Below are 20,776 nucleotides of genomic sequence, written 5' to 3' on the forward strand. Positions count from 1 at the left end.
GCATCCAAACAATGTCATGAATCAAACTTTCTAATGCAGACAACCCCAGCATAAGTCTAAAATATGCTAGTCATTCTACTCCCATTTCGAAAATTAAACGGTATCAACTAGTTATCTCTGAAATAAGGTTGTCTTACGGGATTATCACTCTTTGTGGCTAAAGAATACTAACATTGTAAAATGTGAAAAGCTTACCAGCCACAACAACAAAACACATTGGGCAAAAACCAACAAAAGCAGCCCATGAAAGGTCAGAAGTCACAACCGGTGGCCTGCAGAGATGTTTGGCGTGGCCTACAGATGTTTTCAAATTTTGAATTAGGTGCCAGCATGTAAAAACCGGTCAATTTCACCTGGATTTACAGAGGTTTTGAAAAATCAGAAAATTTGGCAACACTGGGCCCTCAGCCTATGACAACTGTAAGTGTCAAACTGCGGCTGCTTCCCAAAGACACAGTCTGTGCTCTCCAGGTGGCCATCGCCTGCAGTGCTACCATCTCACTCCCACGATGTCCTGATCTGCCTGCCTCTTCTCGGCATTTGCATTTTTAAGACCCTGCTCTCAATAAATCAAATTTAAAGTATTTGGTCTAGTCTACGTCCAGTGGTATTTCCATTTCATCTAAAGAACGACTTCCAGTCTGTTCATTGCCGGTATTCCACTTTCAGTGTTTAATAATTTTAAAATGAAACTAAACTGATGAATATAACTATGACCTGGCAATAGAAAACAACTTACAAAGACTACCCGGGATCAAAGGGCTGCCAGTGATCGATGCTGCTTCCATTCAAGGGAACCTGTGAGGTTTCTATATTGAACAAAGCCCAGCGTGCTGTCCCCGTTCTGGTGCTTGGCACCCTGAGGGACAGAGGGGTTTTTATTTATAGTTAGGTCTCTTACATTCACTAGATGATGAGGATGTTCGAAATCCACATGTGTCCTGGTTAGAGAGTTGGTGTGCCCAGAGTAAAGCCCTCCATTTAGGCTCCCATTCACGATTCCATTGACTCCGTTGGGGACCTTACGGTGAAGGTGGGAATAGCCACTGCTGAGACCGCCATTGGTTAGGAAGCCTCCATGAACATTTCCATTTATCTGACTCGCTCCCGAGAGACTGGTGTATTCCACCATCTGCCCATTCATATCTGATCCTTGGTAGAGATATCCTGGTGGGTCATATTCTGTTAAAAGAGAACAAAAAAGCCACACACACACACACACAAAATAAGACACTAAAAAGGACAATCTTCTTGCTGAGAAGGTCTTACTGATAAAATCTCTAAGAGACTACAAATAGACTAAAATAAAAACATTTGAAAAATGTTCACTTAAAGCCTACTTGTAAGACATAGTTTAATAAAGTTATTGCTATTATTTTCCATAGAGTGTAGAGATAGCTGTGAACTCTGAGTTAATTATGATTCTGTTAACGGGAAGAAAAACTAACTCAGGAGAAATTACTCAAAAGAGAACGAATATATTGGGCAAGCTAAACTATCAGAGTACTGGCAACACTAGGAAAAAGTGCTTAAACTCCTAGATATTATACTTCAAAGTGCTGAAAACAACGGCATAAAATGCCAACAAAAGACTAGCTTTAGGTGGGGTATTTCCAGTAGCAATAAACAACTCTGTTAAGTAAAAGGATGGAGCTGTACATACACTGACCATTCATACAGCTCCTTAGTCATTATAACCCATTTGGAAGGTGTGGGGTACAAAGGCAAAAAGTGATTCTATTTTCCTTTCTTTTTTTTGAGATGGAGTTTCGCTTTTGTTGCCCAGGCTGGAGTGCAATGGCATGATCTTGGCTCAGTGCAACCTCTGCCTCCCGGGTTCAAGCAATTCTCCTGCTTCAGCCTCCCAAGTAGCTGGCACGTGCCACCATGCCCAGCTAATTTTTTGTATTTTTAGTAGAGACAGGGTTTCACCATGCTAGCCAGGCTGGTCTCGATCTCCTGACCTCGTGATCCGCCTGCCTCGGCCTCCCAAAGTGCTATGATTACAGGCGTGGGCCACTGCACCTGGCCTTCGATTTTCTTCTATTAAAAGCATATAAATGACTGTCTCAAAAACTCTGATTTCCAGAGGCACATCTACCAGATATATGTAGAAAAAGTAAAGTATCTCTTAGAAACTAAAGTGTCCAAACTGTACAGGATTTGTTGTTGGAGCTTGGATAAAATCTTCAAAGGCACGAGAGCTCGCCAAGGCTGGATTAGGTGTCCCTCCTTTCCTTAGCTGCCCGCATTACTGTGCACTCTTGCCCAGGTGTGTAATCTCAGTACACCTGCTTGTGGTCTCCACTAAACTATAAAGTTTGAGAGGGCAGACGTGGCGTTTATTTTATTTACCATTACATCTCCACTGTCCAGAACAGTGCCTGGTATACAGAAGACAATGATTATCTTTTGAATAAATGACTGAATGAACACCACCATGAGAATTATCCATTTTTAAACATATTATCAGGTCACAAAGTAGGATGACTTTAATCCGATTAATATAGCTCAGATGACCAGATTAATACTTCTCTTTTAATGATTCAACATGCACTCACACAGTTAAAGGCAACAGCATTAAAACCACTTAGAACATCAAATGAGCACCATCCCTTTCAGATTAATACTTCTCTTTTAATGATTCAACACGCACTCACACAATTAAAGGCAATGGCATTAAAACCACTTAGAAAATCAAATGATCACCATCCCTTTCAGCCTGATGCAGCCACCATCTCTCCCCCTCTCTCTTGGACGGCACCATTCAATACAAACAGAGTACTTCCTTCTTCCGGAACCGGTAACTAAAAGGGGAGCATGCGTGAGAACTAGCTAACAGCCACTGGAAGTGCCTGCTGGGGTCGTCCCTCACTTTCCTTTCATTTCCTTATTCTGGAGCCAAAGGGAAAACCAAAAAACTTCCTCCCACCAAAGACTAAACTCTCTGCTTGATTTGATGATCCTATTTTATAATAGCTGAGATAATACGAAAAGTAAGACAGTGTGCTGAAGAGAACTGAAGGAAGTGAAAAGAGAAAGGGGGTTCTAGGTTATTTCACTGTTATTTCAAAGCAGAGCCATCGTCGATGTTCAAGCACACGTATTCCTAGATACACTCCAGGGAGAGGATGCCACGCTGGAGCAGTCTTGAGTCCATCAGGCACAGAAACAGGGCTGCATTATCCCCATTGGTTATGTGTCATTCAGTGACAGTGACTTAGAGAAGTTTTCACTACCTGCTTTCCATCATGGCTTTTCTATTCCCTGTTGGCAAGCTCTGTACCAGTGTAAAGGTGTTCCTACAGCAATTCCAGAGCTCAGGCTCCTCTTTGGTGGTCCAACAAAGCTGGAGTTTCCCAGCAATAAGTCAGCTATTTACTTAGAGACCTGCTTAGTTTTGGCTTTGGTGTTTATGTCTGCTGGGCAATTTAATTTGATGCTCCACTTACTCTGGCTGACAGCTAGGATAGTTTTAAAGTCATCTACTCTGAATGAAGAGTATCTCATGTGCTTCGTACCATGACACCAACACACAACAGTGTTAGAAATCAGTATTTATTCTGACAATATTTGTCCACCCATCTTTAGAAAAAGAGAAGGAAACACTTATGAGTGACTTACTTTGTATGGTATTCTGCTGGCGATTCTTCCACAGGCACATTGCAATGAAAACCATCAGAATGAGGACCATGACGCCCAGCACACAGCCAACGATCAGATATAACATGTCACTGCTTCTAGCAGGGCTGGCTGCAGGCCCCACATTTCCTCCACTTCCCGAAGAATTTGGAGGGGTACTCAAGTCTTTGACAGGATATTCAGAAGCTCCAGGAACACGTTTCACTAGTTGAAATATAAAGGAAAACATGATGTCAGAGTGAATACAGACTCCATGAAATGGTTTACTCTCTGAAGGAGGTCTGGTTAGGAATGCAAGCCAGTCTGTTTACTCTTGTGACTGAGATGATCTGACCACCAATGAGTCACAAAGAGGGCTCCAAAGTTTAAAAACCTGATGTGCCAAAGTTTTAGTCCACAAACTTTAGAGAAATCCTAAGAGCAGACGAACACATGCACTTGGTCTAATCCAAACTGCTATATGATTATCTGCTTAACTGTACTTGGAGAAGACTCCCAAATAGTTGAAATGAAAGTGTTTCCACTTAGGCCGGGCACGGTGGCTCACGCCTGTAATCCCAGCATTTTGGGAGGCCGAGGCGAGCCACTGTCTGAGCTCAGGAGTTCGCGACCGGCCTGAGCAACACGGTGAAACCCCGTGTCTACTAAAAATACAAAAATTAGCCGGGCATGGCTGCGGGTGCCCGTAATCCCAGCTACTGGGGTGGCTGAGGCAGGAGAACTGCTTGAAACCGGGAGGCAGAGGCTGCAGTGAGCCAAGATCGTGCCACTGCACTCCAACCTGGGCGACAGAGCGAGACTCCACCTCAAAGAAAAAAAAAGTATTTCCACTTATGGATGGAACACAAACTCCTTTCGGTCAGATATATTTTGAGCTAAACAAGACTCAGAATTACATATTTTATGCTTCTACCATGTATATAAAAATCACTACCAATAATAGAAATTATGGCTTTGGGTTACTAGAACAATGACCTTCCAAAATCTCACACATAGTATTAAGCATTCCAAAAACAAAGCCTTTGGAGCCCATGTAGGTGCAGTACTCTTACCTGGTTCATCGGTATTCTGGGTAATAGCAATAACAAAAACTAGTAACAGGTGGGACTCAAACCTCATTCTCTCATCCCCAAATCGTATGTTCTTACGTCTCTACATGTCACAGAAAAGCAGCAGAGCAAAGTGGTCGGCAGCCAGTCTCCGGAAGCACACAGCCTATGTTTATACCTCACCTCCACCTATCATTAGCTGTATGACTTTTACCTCCAAAACCTCAGTTTTTATTTATTTATTTTATTTTTTTTTTTTTGAGACAAAGTCTCACCCTGTTGCCCAGGCTGGAGTGCAATGGCATGATGTCGGCTCACTGCAGCCTCTGTCTCCCAGGTTCTAGCGATTCTCCCGCCTCAGCCTCCCAGGTAGCTGGGATTACAGGCACATGCCACCACGCCTGGATTTTTAAAAAATATTTTTAGTAGAGACAAGTTTTCACCATATTGGCCAGGGTGGTCTCAACCTCCTGACCTCAAGTGGTCTACCCACTTTGGCCTCTCAAAGTGCTAGGATTACAGGTGTAAGCCACTGTGCCCAGCCAGTTTTTACATTTTGAAATGGGGATATTAATAAGAGCTCTATCAATTATCTAGTGGTAATGAAGGGTAAACGAGTTAAGCCATGGAAAGCACTTAGAGCCTGGCTAAGGGTGGTGGTCAATCAGTTCTGCTGTTATTATTGGTTATACTGAATTTCCTGTTACGGTGCCAACAAACCACAGAAGCAAAGCAGCTTTTTAAAAATCTACTCAGCTAAACAGACACAGATGAGAAAAAATGCTCATCATCACACTGCTCATTAGAGAAATGCAAATCAAAACCACAATGAGATACCATCTCACACCAGTTAGAATGGTGAGCATTAAAAAGGCAAGAAACAACAGGTGCTGGAGAGGATGTGGAGAAATAGGAACACTTTTACACTGTTGGTGGGACTGTAAACTAGTTCAACCATTGTGGAAGACAGTGTGGCAATTCCTCAAGGATCTAGAACTAGAATTACCGTTTGACCCAGCCATCCCATTACTGGGTATATACCCAAAGGATTATAAATCATGCTGCTATAAAAACACATGCACACATATGGTTATTGCGGCACTATTCACAATAGCAAAGACTTGGAACCAAACCAAATGTCCATCAATGACAGACTGGATTAAGAAAATGTGGCACATATACACCATGGAATACTAAGCAGCTGTAAAAAGGGATGAGTTTATGTCCTTTGTAGCAACATGGATGAAGCTGGAAACCATCATTCTGAGCAAAACTAAACACCGCATGTTCTCACTCACAGGTGGGAATTGAACAATGTGAACCCTTGGACACAGGGCGGGGAACATCACACACCGGGGCTTGTCATGGGGTGGGGGAATGGGGGAGGGATAGCATTAGGAGAAATATCTAATGTAAATGATGAGTTAATGGGTGCAGCACACCAACACGGCACATGTACACATATGTAACAAACTTGCATATTGTGCACATGTACCCTAGAACTTAAAGTATAATTTAAAAAAAAAAAAAAAAGAGGAAAAACCAGGAAAAAAATAAAAAATAAAAATCTACTTGGCTGGGCGCAGTGGCTCATGTCTGTAATCCCAGCACTTTGGGAGGCGGAGCTGGGCAGATAACGAGGTCAGGAGATCGAGACCATCCTGGCTAACATGGTGAAACCCTGTCTCTCCTAATAATACAAAAAATTAACCAGACTTGGTGGCACGTGCCTGTAGTCCCAGCTACTCGGGAGGCTGAGGCAGGAGAATCACTTGAACCCAGGAGACAGCGATTGCAGTGAGCCGAGATCACGCCACTACACTCCAGCCTGGGTGACTCCATCTCAAAAAAAAAATCTATTCAACAAACAACATTAAATTGGGGTTCAATTTTCTAGCAGCATCAACTACACCAAACAGAGCTGGGAATGAGAAAAGAAGTCATCTTTCAAGAGAAGGTGTTCTCTCTTATCGAAAGCTGGATGAATACTTGGCAGAGATGCTAAAGGAAATTTCTACTTGAGGTGGTACGTTAGATTATACAATTTTATGTCCTGGCCGACCCTAAAGAAAACAAAAGAGTTTCTGAGGCACAATGGATGTTCCATATCATATATTAAAGATCATGATTACTCATAGGGAAGTCGGTCAGGTTTAATCACTCTTTATTTATTCTTAATTCATTTGTAATTCTATCAACCTTCATGATCTGGTTTCCAACCCCTTGCTAAAGTTAAAAACTGAGGACAGATGGCTTGCATTGAAGGGTGAGTGAGATCCATTAACACTGATAGGAAGAACAGATAACAGCCTGAAATAAGAAAGGTGAGATGAAAAACAGAGAGAGAAACCAAAGAACTAAAAGAAACATCACAGCAGTCTCTGATCTTCAGTGGGAAGGGAAAACAGCCAGCCTTCAGCGCCTCTGTCATCCCTGAAAACCTTCCTCAATTACTCAGGATAAAACCATCATTGTTCACAAGAACCTAGAGTCATTTTTTAAAGGTTGAAGTATACATGAGATCTTCCATCTAAACAGGCTGGGAATTATGTAATACATAATTACATAAAAGTCATTCAACATGAATAGTTAACATTTCAAAGAAGTTTTTTGTTTTTCACTGATCTGAAAGTCTGTAGGTAGAAGCTTTTCATTCCCTACTGATGTCAGAAAATGAGGTATACTATTGTAATCACAGCTATACTATTATACTACTATAAATAACAGTTATAATGTTTTATGTTTCGTCTGGCTAGATTCTTAAATGTCCTGGGGGCAGAGATGATAAATTTCATTTTTATTTAACTTTACTCCAAGTATCCCATGAACACATCACAGTGTCTGGTACAAAAAGGCACTCAAATATATGCTAAACAAATGAAATTCAAGGTAAGTCTAAAGGTATGTGGATATATGTTTAAGTATGGACTTAAGATGTGAGTATTGCAGCAGAGACACACATGATTTAGAATTTAAAAGCTAGAACTAAGCCTTGGCTTATCATTCAATCTTTTGGAGCCTCCATTTCCTCATTTTTAAAAAACCTACTTTTTCATGTCCTCATTTTTAAAAAGGAATAATAAGATCACCTGTACAGACACTGATGGCTGCCCAGCTCACTCAACAGCCGTCTTTACCATGTTATCAGAGCTCCAATTTTGTTTGAGTATCTACCTCAACCCCACAGAACTCTGGGATAAATCTGGTCAATGGTTTGGGGGCAGTGTGTGGCTGAATTGTGACTAATGAGACTTGTGGGAAGATCTAGTAGAGGACTTTGGGGGAAATTTTCCTTGTTCTTGAAAACAAACACTATCAGACATTGTAACACCTTAAAGGTGATGCCCAGAACTGAGGCGAGCTAACAGCAGTGCTAGTCTTAGGGCCAAGCTGGCAACGGGAACATGGCAAACAGGAAAGACAGAAAACAATGAACTTCTTTTTTTTTTTTTTTTGAGACAAGGTCTCACTCTCTTGCTCAAACTGGAGTGCAGTGGCCTGATCTTGGCTCACTGCCACCTCTATCTTCCAGGCTCAAGCGATTCTCCTGCCTCAGCCTCCTGAATTACACAACCTTGGAATTAGTTACCTACTTCTGGGCTGCTTATTTTTGGGATAACACATTTCTTCACTGTTGAAGCCTACTGAGAGGAGATTTTTGTGTTCCTTGCAGTTGACAGTATCCTCAAAGTTGTTGTGAAGATTAACTGAGACTGTGGACAAGAGTGTTTTTGTTTGTAAACATCTACATGAGCTATTTCTATTATTCCCCTGTGGTATCTTCTCTTCTTAAACATGGCAACACTCTTGACAATGCATCTACCTATGCAGGCAGAGTTGAGAATGTTCAATTTAGAATTAGCAACTGCTAATTCTAAACTTTACTACACTTAATTAAACAAGTAGATAGAAGTTACATTATCTGTCACTCAAGAAACTACTTTAAACGTATGTTTCACTTCTTAATATTCTTAAACTTTTGCTAGTATTCTCATTTTCACAGCAATCTAGAAAGTAGTCAACAAATATTTTTATCATCTTTGTAAAGAAAAAGGGAAGGGTTCATGACCAGCCTGGGCAACACAGTGAGACGCCTTCTCTAAAAAAAAAATAAAATAGGCCGGGCGCGGTGGCTCAAGCCTGTAATCCCAGCACTTTCGGAGGCCGAGACGGGTGGATTACGAGGTCAAGAGATCGAGACCATCCTGGCTAACACGGTGAAACCCCGTCTCTACTAAAAAAAATACAAAAAACTAGCCGGGCGAGGTGGCGGGCGCCTGTAGTCCCAGCTACTCAGGAGGCTGAGGCAGGAGAATGGCGTATAAACCCGGGAGGCGGAGCTTGCAGTGAGCTGAGATCCGGCCACTGCGCTCCAGCCTGGGCAACAGAGCGACACTCCGTCTCAAAAATAAATAAATAAATAAATAAAATAAAATAAAAATAAAGAAAAGGGAAGGGAGGTGATTTACTTAAGAGTCACACAGAAATTAACAAACAGGATTAATGATTATGTAAACTACTTTTTAGACAAGTATTCGAGCCCACATGTTATACATTTGTCTGGACAGTGTAAGTGTATGCACCTAGAAAATGGTCCAAAGCAGAAATTTCCTTAGGCAAATATATCAATAGTCATGGCTGGGTGTGGTGGCTCATGCCTGTAATCCCAGAAGTTTGGGAAGCCCAGGCAGGTGGATCACCTGAGGCCAGGAGTTCGAGACCAGCGTGGCCAACACGGTGAAACCCCATCTCTACTAAAATTATAAAAATTAGCTGGGTGTGGTGGTGTGTACCCGCGGTCCCAGCTACTTGGTAGGCTGAGGCAGGAGAATGGCTTGAACCCAGGAGGCGGAGATTGCAGCGAGCTGAGATTGTACCACTGCACTCTAGCCTGGGCGACAGAGTGGGACCATGTCTCAAAACAAAACAAAACCCATAATATATCAACAGTCAGAAGCAGTAATCCAGGGTTGGAATTCTATCACTGTCCAGGGAAAAAGCAAAACTTCTCCCACCTTTAGTCTCGCAGATCATCACATTGCTAAATTCACTTTCTCCTCCTTCGTTGAAGCATTGCATTTTAATGTCATAGGAGGTTTCTGGCTGGAGGTGGCCAATCATATGCCACTGCTTTGAACCTAAAAGGAAAAATAAAAGGCTTTACACATCATACAGCCTAAATGATAATATCGATATAATTAGTTAATGTTTTCAGGATGAGGCTGGAGCAGCATCCACCACCATCTAGTAGTTTGTGCAATAAAAATGTCCTTAACAGTAAGTATTTGACTAATGCACCACAGATAAACAGCATTTCTATTACATGGCATGAAGGAAAAGTAAAGAGAAGAGATAAGCTGACTTAAAACTATATCTGTGTGTTGGCAATAATACTTGTTTCACTAAAAATAATTAGTGGGGAGTCTTTCATAAAATACATGTTAATTTTATGCATAGGAAAGAAACCTCAAGTTCTTTCATCCCCATCTTAACCCAGCAAGTCAATCCACTATGTTCCTCCACCAAAAAGCAACAGTACATTTGGGACCAGCAAATGGTGCACTACCCAGAGCAACTGACCAGTTATGAGAATGGCCCAAGCAAAGCTCTCAACTCCATTGTCATGGATGCAACATGAACTGACATATGACTGAATGCCCGAATAAACTGCTGAGAATCACCAAAAAGCAAAATCTACTATGGGAAACTCTTGGCCGCCACCCCCACTCCTGCGTTCTTTTGAGTCAAGATCTCCAAACCACACAAGTATCTCCAGTAGAATGATTCTGTTATCCGTGGCACACAGCCAACATTTCATTTAGAAACACTCCTAAATTGAACACTCCAGTAGAAATCACTCTTCATTTTGACTTCCATGGACTGGTGACAACCTTTCATAAGCAGGGACACTTTTGCCAGATTAAATTAACTCTTCAAGCACCCTTAATCCCTTGTAGAAACATCTCTTCAGACTGTCTCCACTGTTTCGTAGAAACTCAAGCATACCCCCGACTGATTTAAGAATTAATTAAAGGGGGAGAAAAAAAGCAAAACAAAACCACATATGCAAGTTAAATCTACTTGGCTGACAGGACCAATATCACCAGACTCCTTTGTAACTCAATGCAGACAAAAATATTTCAATCTGGAAGTACAAGCCTCTTTCCAGGTCAACAGTACAACACCCTTCACTTGTACAGACCCACGGTTTCGAAGGAAGAAAATCTGCTTGTTTTAGGATTGTCTCTGAAAGGCTCAAAAGTGAGGAGTTCTATGCCCCATTTACAAATGTAAAAAGGATCCCCCAAAAGATACTGACTCAAAAACTGGTTGAAAATGGAAGAGATCTGTCTCTAAAATCCAAAGGCTTTCCAAAAAACTTATTTTTTTTCTCTAGCCTTGGGTCTTTCCCAACCTGGCCCTACACTCACCTACACTACATTCTCTTGAATAATTACTACACTAGATTTGAAGTTTTCCTTTCATAGCGTTCATAAAAATCGAATTAAACTAGGCTTCGGATATGTTACTAATAAGAGAAAAATCGTTAAAATGATACATATTTTGTTAGATTAATATTCCATTGTTATAGTTATTTTTCCACTGGCTAAAATTATAGGAAATAACAGCAAAGAGAAAGAATTTTACTGATCATTGATGAATAAGACAACTAAGTACATCATTAGGTTTAAAATCAACCAACCAGCACATATCCTTGAATTAACAGGCAATTATTTTCCCAAAGGATATTTTAGAAAAGGTAAGGATTTACCTCAGAGAGAAACCAAAGCACAGACTTAAAGATCAGAATGACTGATACTTTATTTGGAATTGACTTAACTTTAAAAGATAAAAATACTCAACACCAAAACACTGGTGTGCTGGAAACATGTACAGTTTACCTACATGTGGAACCTAATTCAGAAAACAGGATAGCTTAATTGTCCTTCTCTTACTGTATTCTCTTACAATTTGACTTTTAATTTTGTTTTCAAAAGTTTAAATGTTGGGTCAATTCACAGAAGTAATCTAAAATTAAAAAAAAAAAAACTTTAAGTACAAAGGATGAATACTTTTGTTCCTGCTTTTTGGAGAACAGACCAATAGTTTCCAACTGCCACAAAAAGAATTTCAAATGCATAAACTTGAAAATATAGAATAAGCAAATTACACAGCATAGTGAAGCCCACTTAAACATCTAGCTGCTCAGTATATTACATTTATAAACAAGTGCTCTGTGAACCTACAGCAAAACTCACATTTGCAGACACTACTAGATATAAAAGCTTCTTTAAATAATTTCCAAGTTCCATGCTCAATATGCATATTTCAGAAGTTTGTAAAAGCTCAAAGATTTGACTAGAGAATATAGTTTTAAAACTGTTTATTAGTGGATATTTCTAAAGCATAGAACCAAGAAGGGTGATGATGAGAGAGAGAAAAACAGAGAGACAGAGACAGATACTCATTTTATTTAGAACTATTTTATGGCAAATGTTTAGCCTCTGTCAAAAAATTTTAAAAATAAAATTCTGACATCCCCACTGCCCTAAAGTCAATGAAATAAAAGGAAGGCCTAGACAGGCCCAAAATGGAGAACAAGCACTATTAGGTTGGTGTAAAAGTAATTGCGGTCTTTGCCATTACTTTTAATGACAAAGACCGCAATTACTTTTTACTTTTGCACCAACCTAAATATTATCCTTCCTTTTCTTTTTTAAAATAGCTTTTTTACTGATGTAAAGTATGCATACAGAAAAGTCCACATAACTGTACCGCTCAATGAACGTTCACAAACTGGACATGCCCATGGCACCCATACCTAAGTCAACAAAGAGAACACAGGAAAGCCCCCAACCCAAACATCCCCTCATGCCCCTTCCAGGCTCTTCTTTCCCGTGAGACAGCTACTATGGTGAGTCCTAAGAGCACAGAATAGTTTTGCCACTAAAAGTTATGGCAGAAAAGAAAGAATCATTCCCTCATTCAAAAAATATTTACTGAGCACCTACTATGTGCCGAGCATTAAGAACTGGATCATAAATTTCTCATTATAGTACAAAAGTCATTCCACTGGATAAATATGAAAAGGACTGCTATAATATTTTAAGAAACGTGATACAGCATAGTTAAAGTAATTTATTAGAACACAAACTATATGCAGTATTTGATGTCAAGAAGTCATATGGAAAATAACCTTGGCCTATGGCAATTTTCTGACATAATTCACTAGCACATTTCTTATTTCAAAGAATCAGAATCTTGAAGTGAAAAAAAGAACTTGGAAGAAGCCTTCCTCCAAAGGCAAGAATCCCTTCCAAGATATCACTGAGAAGTGGGCATTCAGCTTCTGCTGAGCACTTCCAGCATTAAGGAGCTGACGACTTTGTGGGGGAACCTATGTTAGGAATGCTATGTTAGAAAGTTCTTTCTTATACTGCTTTCTTGCAACTTCCCCTCACCCAACTGACTCAGCTCCTCTTCCACATAACAGTCCTTAAATACTTGAAGGCGGCGATCAGGTTGCTTCTGCTAGTCTTTTTCAACCCGAATATTGTTAGACATTCCCTTGTTCTTTTTGGACTCCATTCATACATTAATTCAATACTGGCCACCTCACCATTGTAGGTTCTGGAGACATAGCAGTGGGAGAAAAGGTCCCGTGCTCACCAGGGAGTTAACATCTAGTAGAGGAGACAGACTTTAAGCAAACAGTTTCAAACACAAACACACACACACACACACACACACCCACCATGTACTTAAACTTTGATAACTGCTATGAAATAAACATAAAGGGTATGGTTAGAAACTACGGCAAGGTACCCTCTCATGTAAATGAGAGGAAGTTACCTGAGAGGAAGTTACGGGGAAGATCCGACTCCCCGTAACTTGACTGTCAAACATTTTGAAAAGTGGGACAATTTTTCTGTGCACGCAACTAGGTAAAGGCAACAGGAACTACCCTGTGCCAAGGTCCTGAGGCAAAAATGTCTCAGTGCACACAAGGAAACTGAAAGAAGGGCCAGAAAGGGAGAGGTGCAAGAGACGTGGTGTAGACAGAGGCCAGCCAGGTCAGGTGGAGCCTTCAGGCCATAGGCAAAATTGTGGATTCTATTTAAATGCAGTTAAAAAAGCAGCACCATCTTCTTAGCTGTTTTCTTTCTTTTCTACATGCATTCCAGTTTCTCAGCATCTCTACAAGCCAGAAAGAGGCTTAAGACGTGATCTTTCTAGGACAGACTCCAGCGAAAATGAGTGAGGTATTATTTTTTAAAAGTAGCTAAACATTGCAATGGATTTTTAAACTCAGGTCACTGTTCATTTAAGTGAAACAGAAATGAAAATGTTCTTTCAGATGAACTACTACTGATTAATCGTATTTCCCCCAAATGTTTGTACAAGTTTCTGCAACCAAAATATAAGGTGCTGCATATATTAAATGGGAAAAGGTGGCTTTCTTTGGGACAAATTCAACAGCAATAACACATACACCATTCCACTTTGTACTGTCTTAACTTGGGATGATGCATTTTACATTCATCAACCTTCTTTCTCCAAAGCTCCTTTACAGGGACTCCAGTAGGCCAGGCGGACTTACCTTCTACAACGTCCCTCTTGTAATCACTGTCATTGTCACTATCTGTTGGTCGGTAATAGATATAAAATCCTTGAATGGGAGTGTTATTGTTACTGGATGGAATGTACTAAAAAATAGAAGCAAAGACTTGTCAAAGAGAAAAATAAACACAACTTTCTCATTCATTAAGGTTTCTTTATCTACCTGGTCACATTTTTCTAGTTTCGTTTTGCAAACATACCAATAATGGCCATTTTTAATTTACTTCAAAGGTATTAAAAGCATTTAGCTTATTGCAAAGTTAAACAGAAATAAGGCAGTACATTTCCCCGGGTTCAAAAGCATAAAAGCACATTTGGTTCCAAATGAATAAACCACGATGGCAATTAAGTTAACAACATTTGGATGAGAGCTGAGGAAACAATAATTTTCCTTTTAACCCTGCCCTCCTCAAAATATGTGCTCTTATTTGGACAAATATTGGTGCCCTTGCATGTCCCCTCAATTAAAGTTCAAAATTTGCTGTTTACTGTATTGTGTCATGAGAATATTAAATTGACTGTTAACATGACCAAACCAGAAGATCTCATTCCAGAAGATGTTTACTGACCGTCCACTTTAGCATGATCTGAGTATCGCTGACAGCCTCTGTGTACGCAATGTGGGGTCCAGTTACTGGACGGTTGGAAAAGCGACTGGGGAACCCAGCCACCTGATAAGGGCGAGATGCTGAACTCCGAAAACTCTCACCATAATGGTTGATGGCAATGACCCTAAATTTGTATGTTGAACCTTTGAGGGAAAACAAAAACAAACAACAACAACAAAACGTAACTAAGAAAAGCTGTAATAAGACAATGAAAGGTAGAATAGTCAAAATATGGCAATTGTGCTTAAGTACCTATCTATAATAAAGTATCTAAAGCCCGTATGGTAAATAGATTTCAACCCAATTGACAATTTCAATCAACTGGGAGTGGCTGCTCCATGCATTGCGTTCAAGATCCCAAGACCTTCTTAGGAGTCACCAAGAAAGAGGGTTGAAAAAGATTAATGACATCTCAGGGAAGAAGCAGGTAGAGAATAGGAAAGAGGACATCCACTCTTTTCACCATCCTGTTAAGTCATACCCGTCAATGACAGTATTAGTTGAACTATCTGTCCCCAAAACTAGGTTCTTTTCACTTTAAAAGAAACAACTGAAGCACGGTTTAATCCGGTGAATACACTCATAAAGAGGCACTGTGTGGGCGGCCACAGATGTCACTCTGGCTTCACTGCTAACAGGGTAAGAGGGAGCAGATTTAACTACTGGGGAAGGAATTATTTGAATTAGATATTAAGAACTTAAAAAAATGTTGAGGACTGTGAATTTCTGAAAATCTGAACCTAAAGAATAAATTAAAATCCTAAAGTAAGTTTCCCGATAGCTCAAAAATAATTACTGAGCTTCTGAAGACAGTGTTTTCAATCTACGGAATGTTTCTTAGCTTCACCCACATTTAAAACTGATGCTTCTCCCAACTATACCTACTTGACCCTATGCTGCGCATGTTGCTTGTTTTAACAGCCATAGGCATTTGCTACTAACATAGCAAATTTTTTTCTGGACATTTAAAAGTCCAGAAAAAGATCGCCATGAAACCTAAACGAAAGTACAGAAAGTTGATTTATGCTTTTCGTCTTTTATGGTTTAATTTCTCTCATATAGCCTCAAGATTCTTGTGGGGAGGGGAGGGTTTCTCTGCTGAAACAAAACTTAAAGAACAAACGGGTGTTCATCACTGACTCACGTCCATAACACGAAGCACTGAGTATTACAACTGTGCTGAAATTCAGCAGATCCAGTAATTTTTGTCAAATAACAAGCAATTTTCCTCTCAAAGCATTCAGTCACAGCAAAACACACACACATATAAGATGTATACCACAGTATTTCTAACTCCAAATAAACAGAAATACTCTGAAGATCAGAAATAAAGAACAGCTAAGTGGATTATGCTATATTTATTTATACGAAAGGTAAATCTCTACTAAAAGTTGAGTTTGTGAAGAATTTTTAATGATACTGGAAAACATATATGATAAAATATGGGGAACATGGGATAACAAAACAGTATTTATGGCATGATCCTGCGGTGGCTCATGCCTATAATCGCAGCACTTTGGGAGGCTGAGGCGGGCAGATCGCCTGAGGTCAGGAGTTCGAGACCAAACTGACTAGCACAGTGAAACCCCATCTCTACTAAAAATACAAAAATTAGCCGGGCATAGTGGCAGGTGCCTGTAATCCCAGCTACTCGGGAGGCTGAGGCAGGAGAATCACCCGAACATGGGAGGTGGCGGTTGCAGTGAGCCGAGATCGTGCCATTGCACTCCAGCCTGGGCGACAGAGCAAAGCTCTGTCTTAAAAAAAAAAAAAAAAAAAGAGAGAGAGAGAGACAAAGGCTACGAAAAAATACAACGAAATATAAACAATGATTATTTCTGAATGGGTGGATTTTAGGTGACTCATTCTCTTCTTTACATTTTCTTTATTTACACATTTTTATACAATAAGCATGACTACTTTAACAATCAGAAAAAAATATAAGACTACTAAAAATTTCCATCTGCCAGGTGCTATGACTCACGCCTGCAATCCTGGCATTTCAGCAGGAGACCGAGGGTGGAAAATTGCATGAGCACAGGAGTTCAAGATCAGCCTGGGCAACATGGCAAAACCCTGTCTGTACAAAAAATACAAAAATTAGCCAGGCACGGTGGTGAGTGCCTGTAGTCTCAGCTACTTGGGAGGCTGAGGTAAGCCATGATTATGCCACTGCACCCCAGCCTGGGCCAACAGAGTAAGACCCTATCTCAAAATATATAAATGTATGTATCTAAAGTTCACATCGATGGTAAAAGGAAATGTTTGAATATTACTACCTGGTTCTAAACTACGAACTTCCACTGAAAGTTTGGAAGGAGGGATGTCTTCAGCTGCCACCAGCCAATCGCTGGTCCTCATCTGTTTATATTCGACTTTGAAGGCAGTGATTGGAGACCCCCCATTTGCCCGAGGAATCCAAGTGACATAGACCGACGTCTCTGATGCAGTGGAGATGGTAGGCCGATCTGGTGCCTCTGGAACTAAACATGGAAACGTTCATTTCAATAACCCACCATGTCAGAGACAAGAATTACATAGATAAATGAAAAGGATTAAGTCCCAAACTTCTTCTTATTAAACGTTCTTCACCAAACTTTTTGCCAGAGTTTATAACATTTACAGCTATCTTCCTGTCCTCTGTGAAAAGCTAATGGGAATACAGGAAATAAAAGAAAGAGAAAGTAAAACAATCTATAAATTTGATAATTAGCTCTGAAAAACTGAAAGCTAACAAGTATGATCATTTTGACCATGCTATTCGGATTCATGGCTAAAATAATATGTAAGTACTATTTGATGCTTCCAGTTTGACTGTGGTTAAAATTTATAATAAACTTTCACAGTTATGTGTTATCTTGTTTATATGTTTTTCTTCATCTATCCAAGCTACACAAAATGCATTCAGCAACCTACTAATTCTAATACTATTACTATTCCATATTATCTTAATACACCTCATGGCTATAGGAAGGTTACTCCAAAATACAGACTAGAAGTTGGCAAACAGAGATAAAATCTGACTGATAAAATCAATACCGTTAATAAAGGGGAGAGAGAATGCTGCTCAGGATGAATACGGGAAGACAGCATATGTCGTTAAATCAAAGTGCTAGCAGAAAACATGATCCACGTGAACATGTAGAAAGGGGGTCAGGGAGCTAGGGTCTAGCAGTTTTCACTTGGCACTGCCGAGGAAAGGGGATGCCCTGACACACGAAGTACATGGTCTAGACCCTGCAGGAGGTGAAAACATGAGGAAGAAGCTCATCAGCCACTGAAACCATGTATCTAACTCTTCTTGATGACCAAGGGATATGGCTTGGATACTTATTCCCTCCAAATCTCCTGTTGAAAAGTGATCCTCAGTGTTGGAGGTGGGGCCCGGTGGGAGGTGTTTGTGTCATGGGGGCAGTTCCCTCATGGTGGCCTGGTGCCCTCCCCTACATGGTAGTAGGTGAGTTTTCACTCTGTTGATTCACAGGAGAGCTGGTGACTTAAAAGCATGTGGCGTCTCTCTTGCTCCCGTTCCCACTATGTGATGTGCCTGCTCTCGCTCCACCTCCCACCATGACTGTAACCTGAGGCCTCACCGGAAGCCAAGTGATGCTGGTGCCATGCTTGCATAGCCTTCAGAACCATGAGCCAAATAAACCTCTTTTCTTTATAAATTACCCAGCCTCAGGTATTCCTTTATAGCAACACAAACAGACCAACACAACAAGCAATCCTGTGGTTGTAACTGGCTTCCCACTGGGTTCCTACAAGGAAAGAATGCGGATAGAAATAATCCAGTCTGTATGACAGTGACATTGCAAACTTGTAAGTGCCATTCTGGTTTGCCTTGATCATCTGTGAATTGTGTAGACATAAGCCGGTTTTCAAGAAACCAGTGATCTTCCGGCATGCTGCCAATCAAGTTTCTAGAGCTGGAACGTGGAGGGCCAACTCTGGGCCACAGTGGCAGTAGTTACTTTGGGAAAGCCAACAGGGAGCCCCACCTCTAGCCTATGCCATGCTCCTCAACCGAGCAACACCCTTCCACCTCAACAGGTCTTCAACCCGCCATACAAACACATAAGAGAGAAGAAAATAACGTTCAATGCGGTATTTGTATGGAAAAAACTGTAGCATTTTAAAAAACAAATTGCTTAAGGGATAAAAGAGGACTATATTCAAAGCAGGCAATGCTGAGTGATACTTACTGTATTCCTTTCAAGGTAGAAAGCAATGAAAACAGAATGAATAGAATGGTTAGTGACTCTTTTTTAATACTAGAGAACCAAACGACTTCCTTAATGTTGACTCATCTGAAATCAAAATTCACCTAACACCACAGATCAAACAGGAAAAATAAAGTTATTGGGGAAAATGTCTCTACAGAAAAGAATATCTTCAATATCTAAGAGAAATAGCATGTGACTATCAACAAGGTATAAAAGGAAGACAGCACTTGGAGTTAGACATGGACTTGAATAGCAAGCAGTTCCTCCACTTTCTGGATGATCTGAGGCATCGTGCATAACCTCCTCATGTGTCACTTTCCTAATCTGTAAAACAGATACGGAAATCTGTTCCTCATTAGGTTGTTATGAATATTAAATAAATCATTTCTTATGGTTATCTCTTCTTGGACAACTCCAAACTCATGATTTCCAAAACTGAATCCATAATCTTCACCTAAAAACTCTTATTACTTATCTTGGTAAATGGTCTCCTGGCGCCCACGCCCAATCCATCATCTTTCTCCTTCTCATTCAGTGTGGATTCCATTCCCCTGATCTCTCATACAGGTCCTCCCCCTCCTCCATCCACACTGTCACTCGCCTTATTATTTCTCTAGCCTTTTCTTTTGCTATTCCTCCCTTCTCCTTCTGTAAAATCCTTAGGGGTTCATTATAGCTTTCAAGGAAAGATTCAACTTTGAAGCGTATCACACAAGGCACCTACCTGCCTGCCCACTATAGCATCATTCCCCACAGCAACCAGTCACACTAAATAAAATCTCTAACCTCTCAATCTCTAAACAAAATAGAACATGTCAGCCAGTTGTCTATTGCACAAGATGCCTTTGCTAGAAACTCCTTTCCTGTTTCATCTATCTGTATCGTCTTTGTCCTTTGCCGCTTAGCTTACGATGCAGAGAAGCCTCTCTTATCTACTCACCCTTGTCTACATTGAGTGACTGACTTAGATAGTTCTCTTGTGAATCCGTAACACGAAGGGTATCAAGCATAATCAATCAAAATCGTTACTAGTTTGTCTACATTATCCACATATTGTTATGGGTTTAGCTATCTGTATCATCCACTATACTGTAATTTAAAAAAAAAAAAACAGGATCTCACTCTATCACCCAGGCTGGAGTGCAGTGGAACAATCATAGCTCACTGCAGCCTCAAATTCCTGGGCTCAAGCGATCTTTCTGCCTCAGCCTTCTGAGTAGCTAGGACTACAGGTGCACCCCACCACACAAGGCTACTTTATAAGTAGAGACCAGGTCTCACTATGTTGCCCAAGCGGTTCTCAAACTCCTGGACTCAAGTGATCCTCCTGCCTCAGCCTCCCAAAGCACTAGCATTACAGGCATGAGCCACTGTGCACCACCATGCTAGGCCTACATTGTAAACTTCTTGAAGGCAAGGATTATTTTATCTTTGCTGTTCCAGCATTTCATATAGTATCTGCCAGAGGATGTGTAAAATAAATGGCAAGGTTTTTGTTTTTCAGACGTTACTTTTATTCACATGAAATTAATACTCTCATACATAATCTGCTTAAGGTAGCTGAAAGGTGCCTCAGAGATCAGAGCACTCAAGTAGAAGAGATTCATGATACTGAAGATACAGAGGTGCT

The 20,776-nt window shown here is 40.5% G+C and overlaps 1 protein-coding gene across 6 annotated transcripts in view; it reads right to left on the reverse strand.

Moving 5' to 3' along the window:
- LOC105476247 (cell adhesion associated, oncogene regulated) overlaps window positions 1–20,776 on the reverse strand; it is a 243,450-nt gene that overhangs the window by 19,782 nt on the left and 202,892 nt on the right. For all 6 annotated transcript variants that reach the window (XM_071076038.1, XM_011731984.3, XM_071076036.1 and 3 more), the window contains 6 exons: window positions 17,200–17,403; window positions 14,882–15,063; window positions 14,293–14,398; window positions 9,707–9,829; window positions 3,625–3,846; window positions 902–1,182 (listed from right to left, as the gene is read on the reverse strand). In XM_071076038.1, coding sequence (XP_070932139.1) covers window positions 902–1,182; window positions 3,625–3,846; window positions 9,707–9,829; window positions 14,293–14,398; window positions 14,882–15,063; window positions 17,200–17,403 — 1,118 coding nt within the window. The remainder of the gene's footprint in view (window positions 1–901; window positions 1,183–3,624; window positions 3,847–9,706; window positions 9,830–14,292; window positions 14,399–14,881; window positions 15,064–17,199; window positions 17,404–20,776) is intronic.

Source organism: Macaca nemestrina, chromosome 12, assembly GCF_043159975.1.
Source record: "Macaca nemestrina isolate mMacNem1 chromosome 12, mMacNem.hap1, whole genome shotgun sequence".
In the NCBI taxonomy this organism is placed as follows: domain Eukaryota; kingdom Metazoa; phylum Chordata; class Mammalia; order Primates; family Cercopithecidae; genus Macaca; species Macaca nemestrina.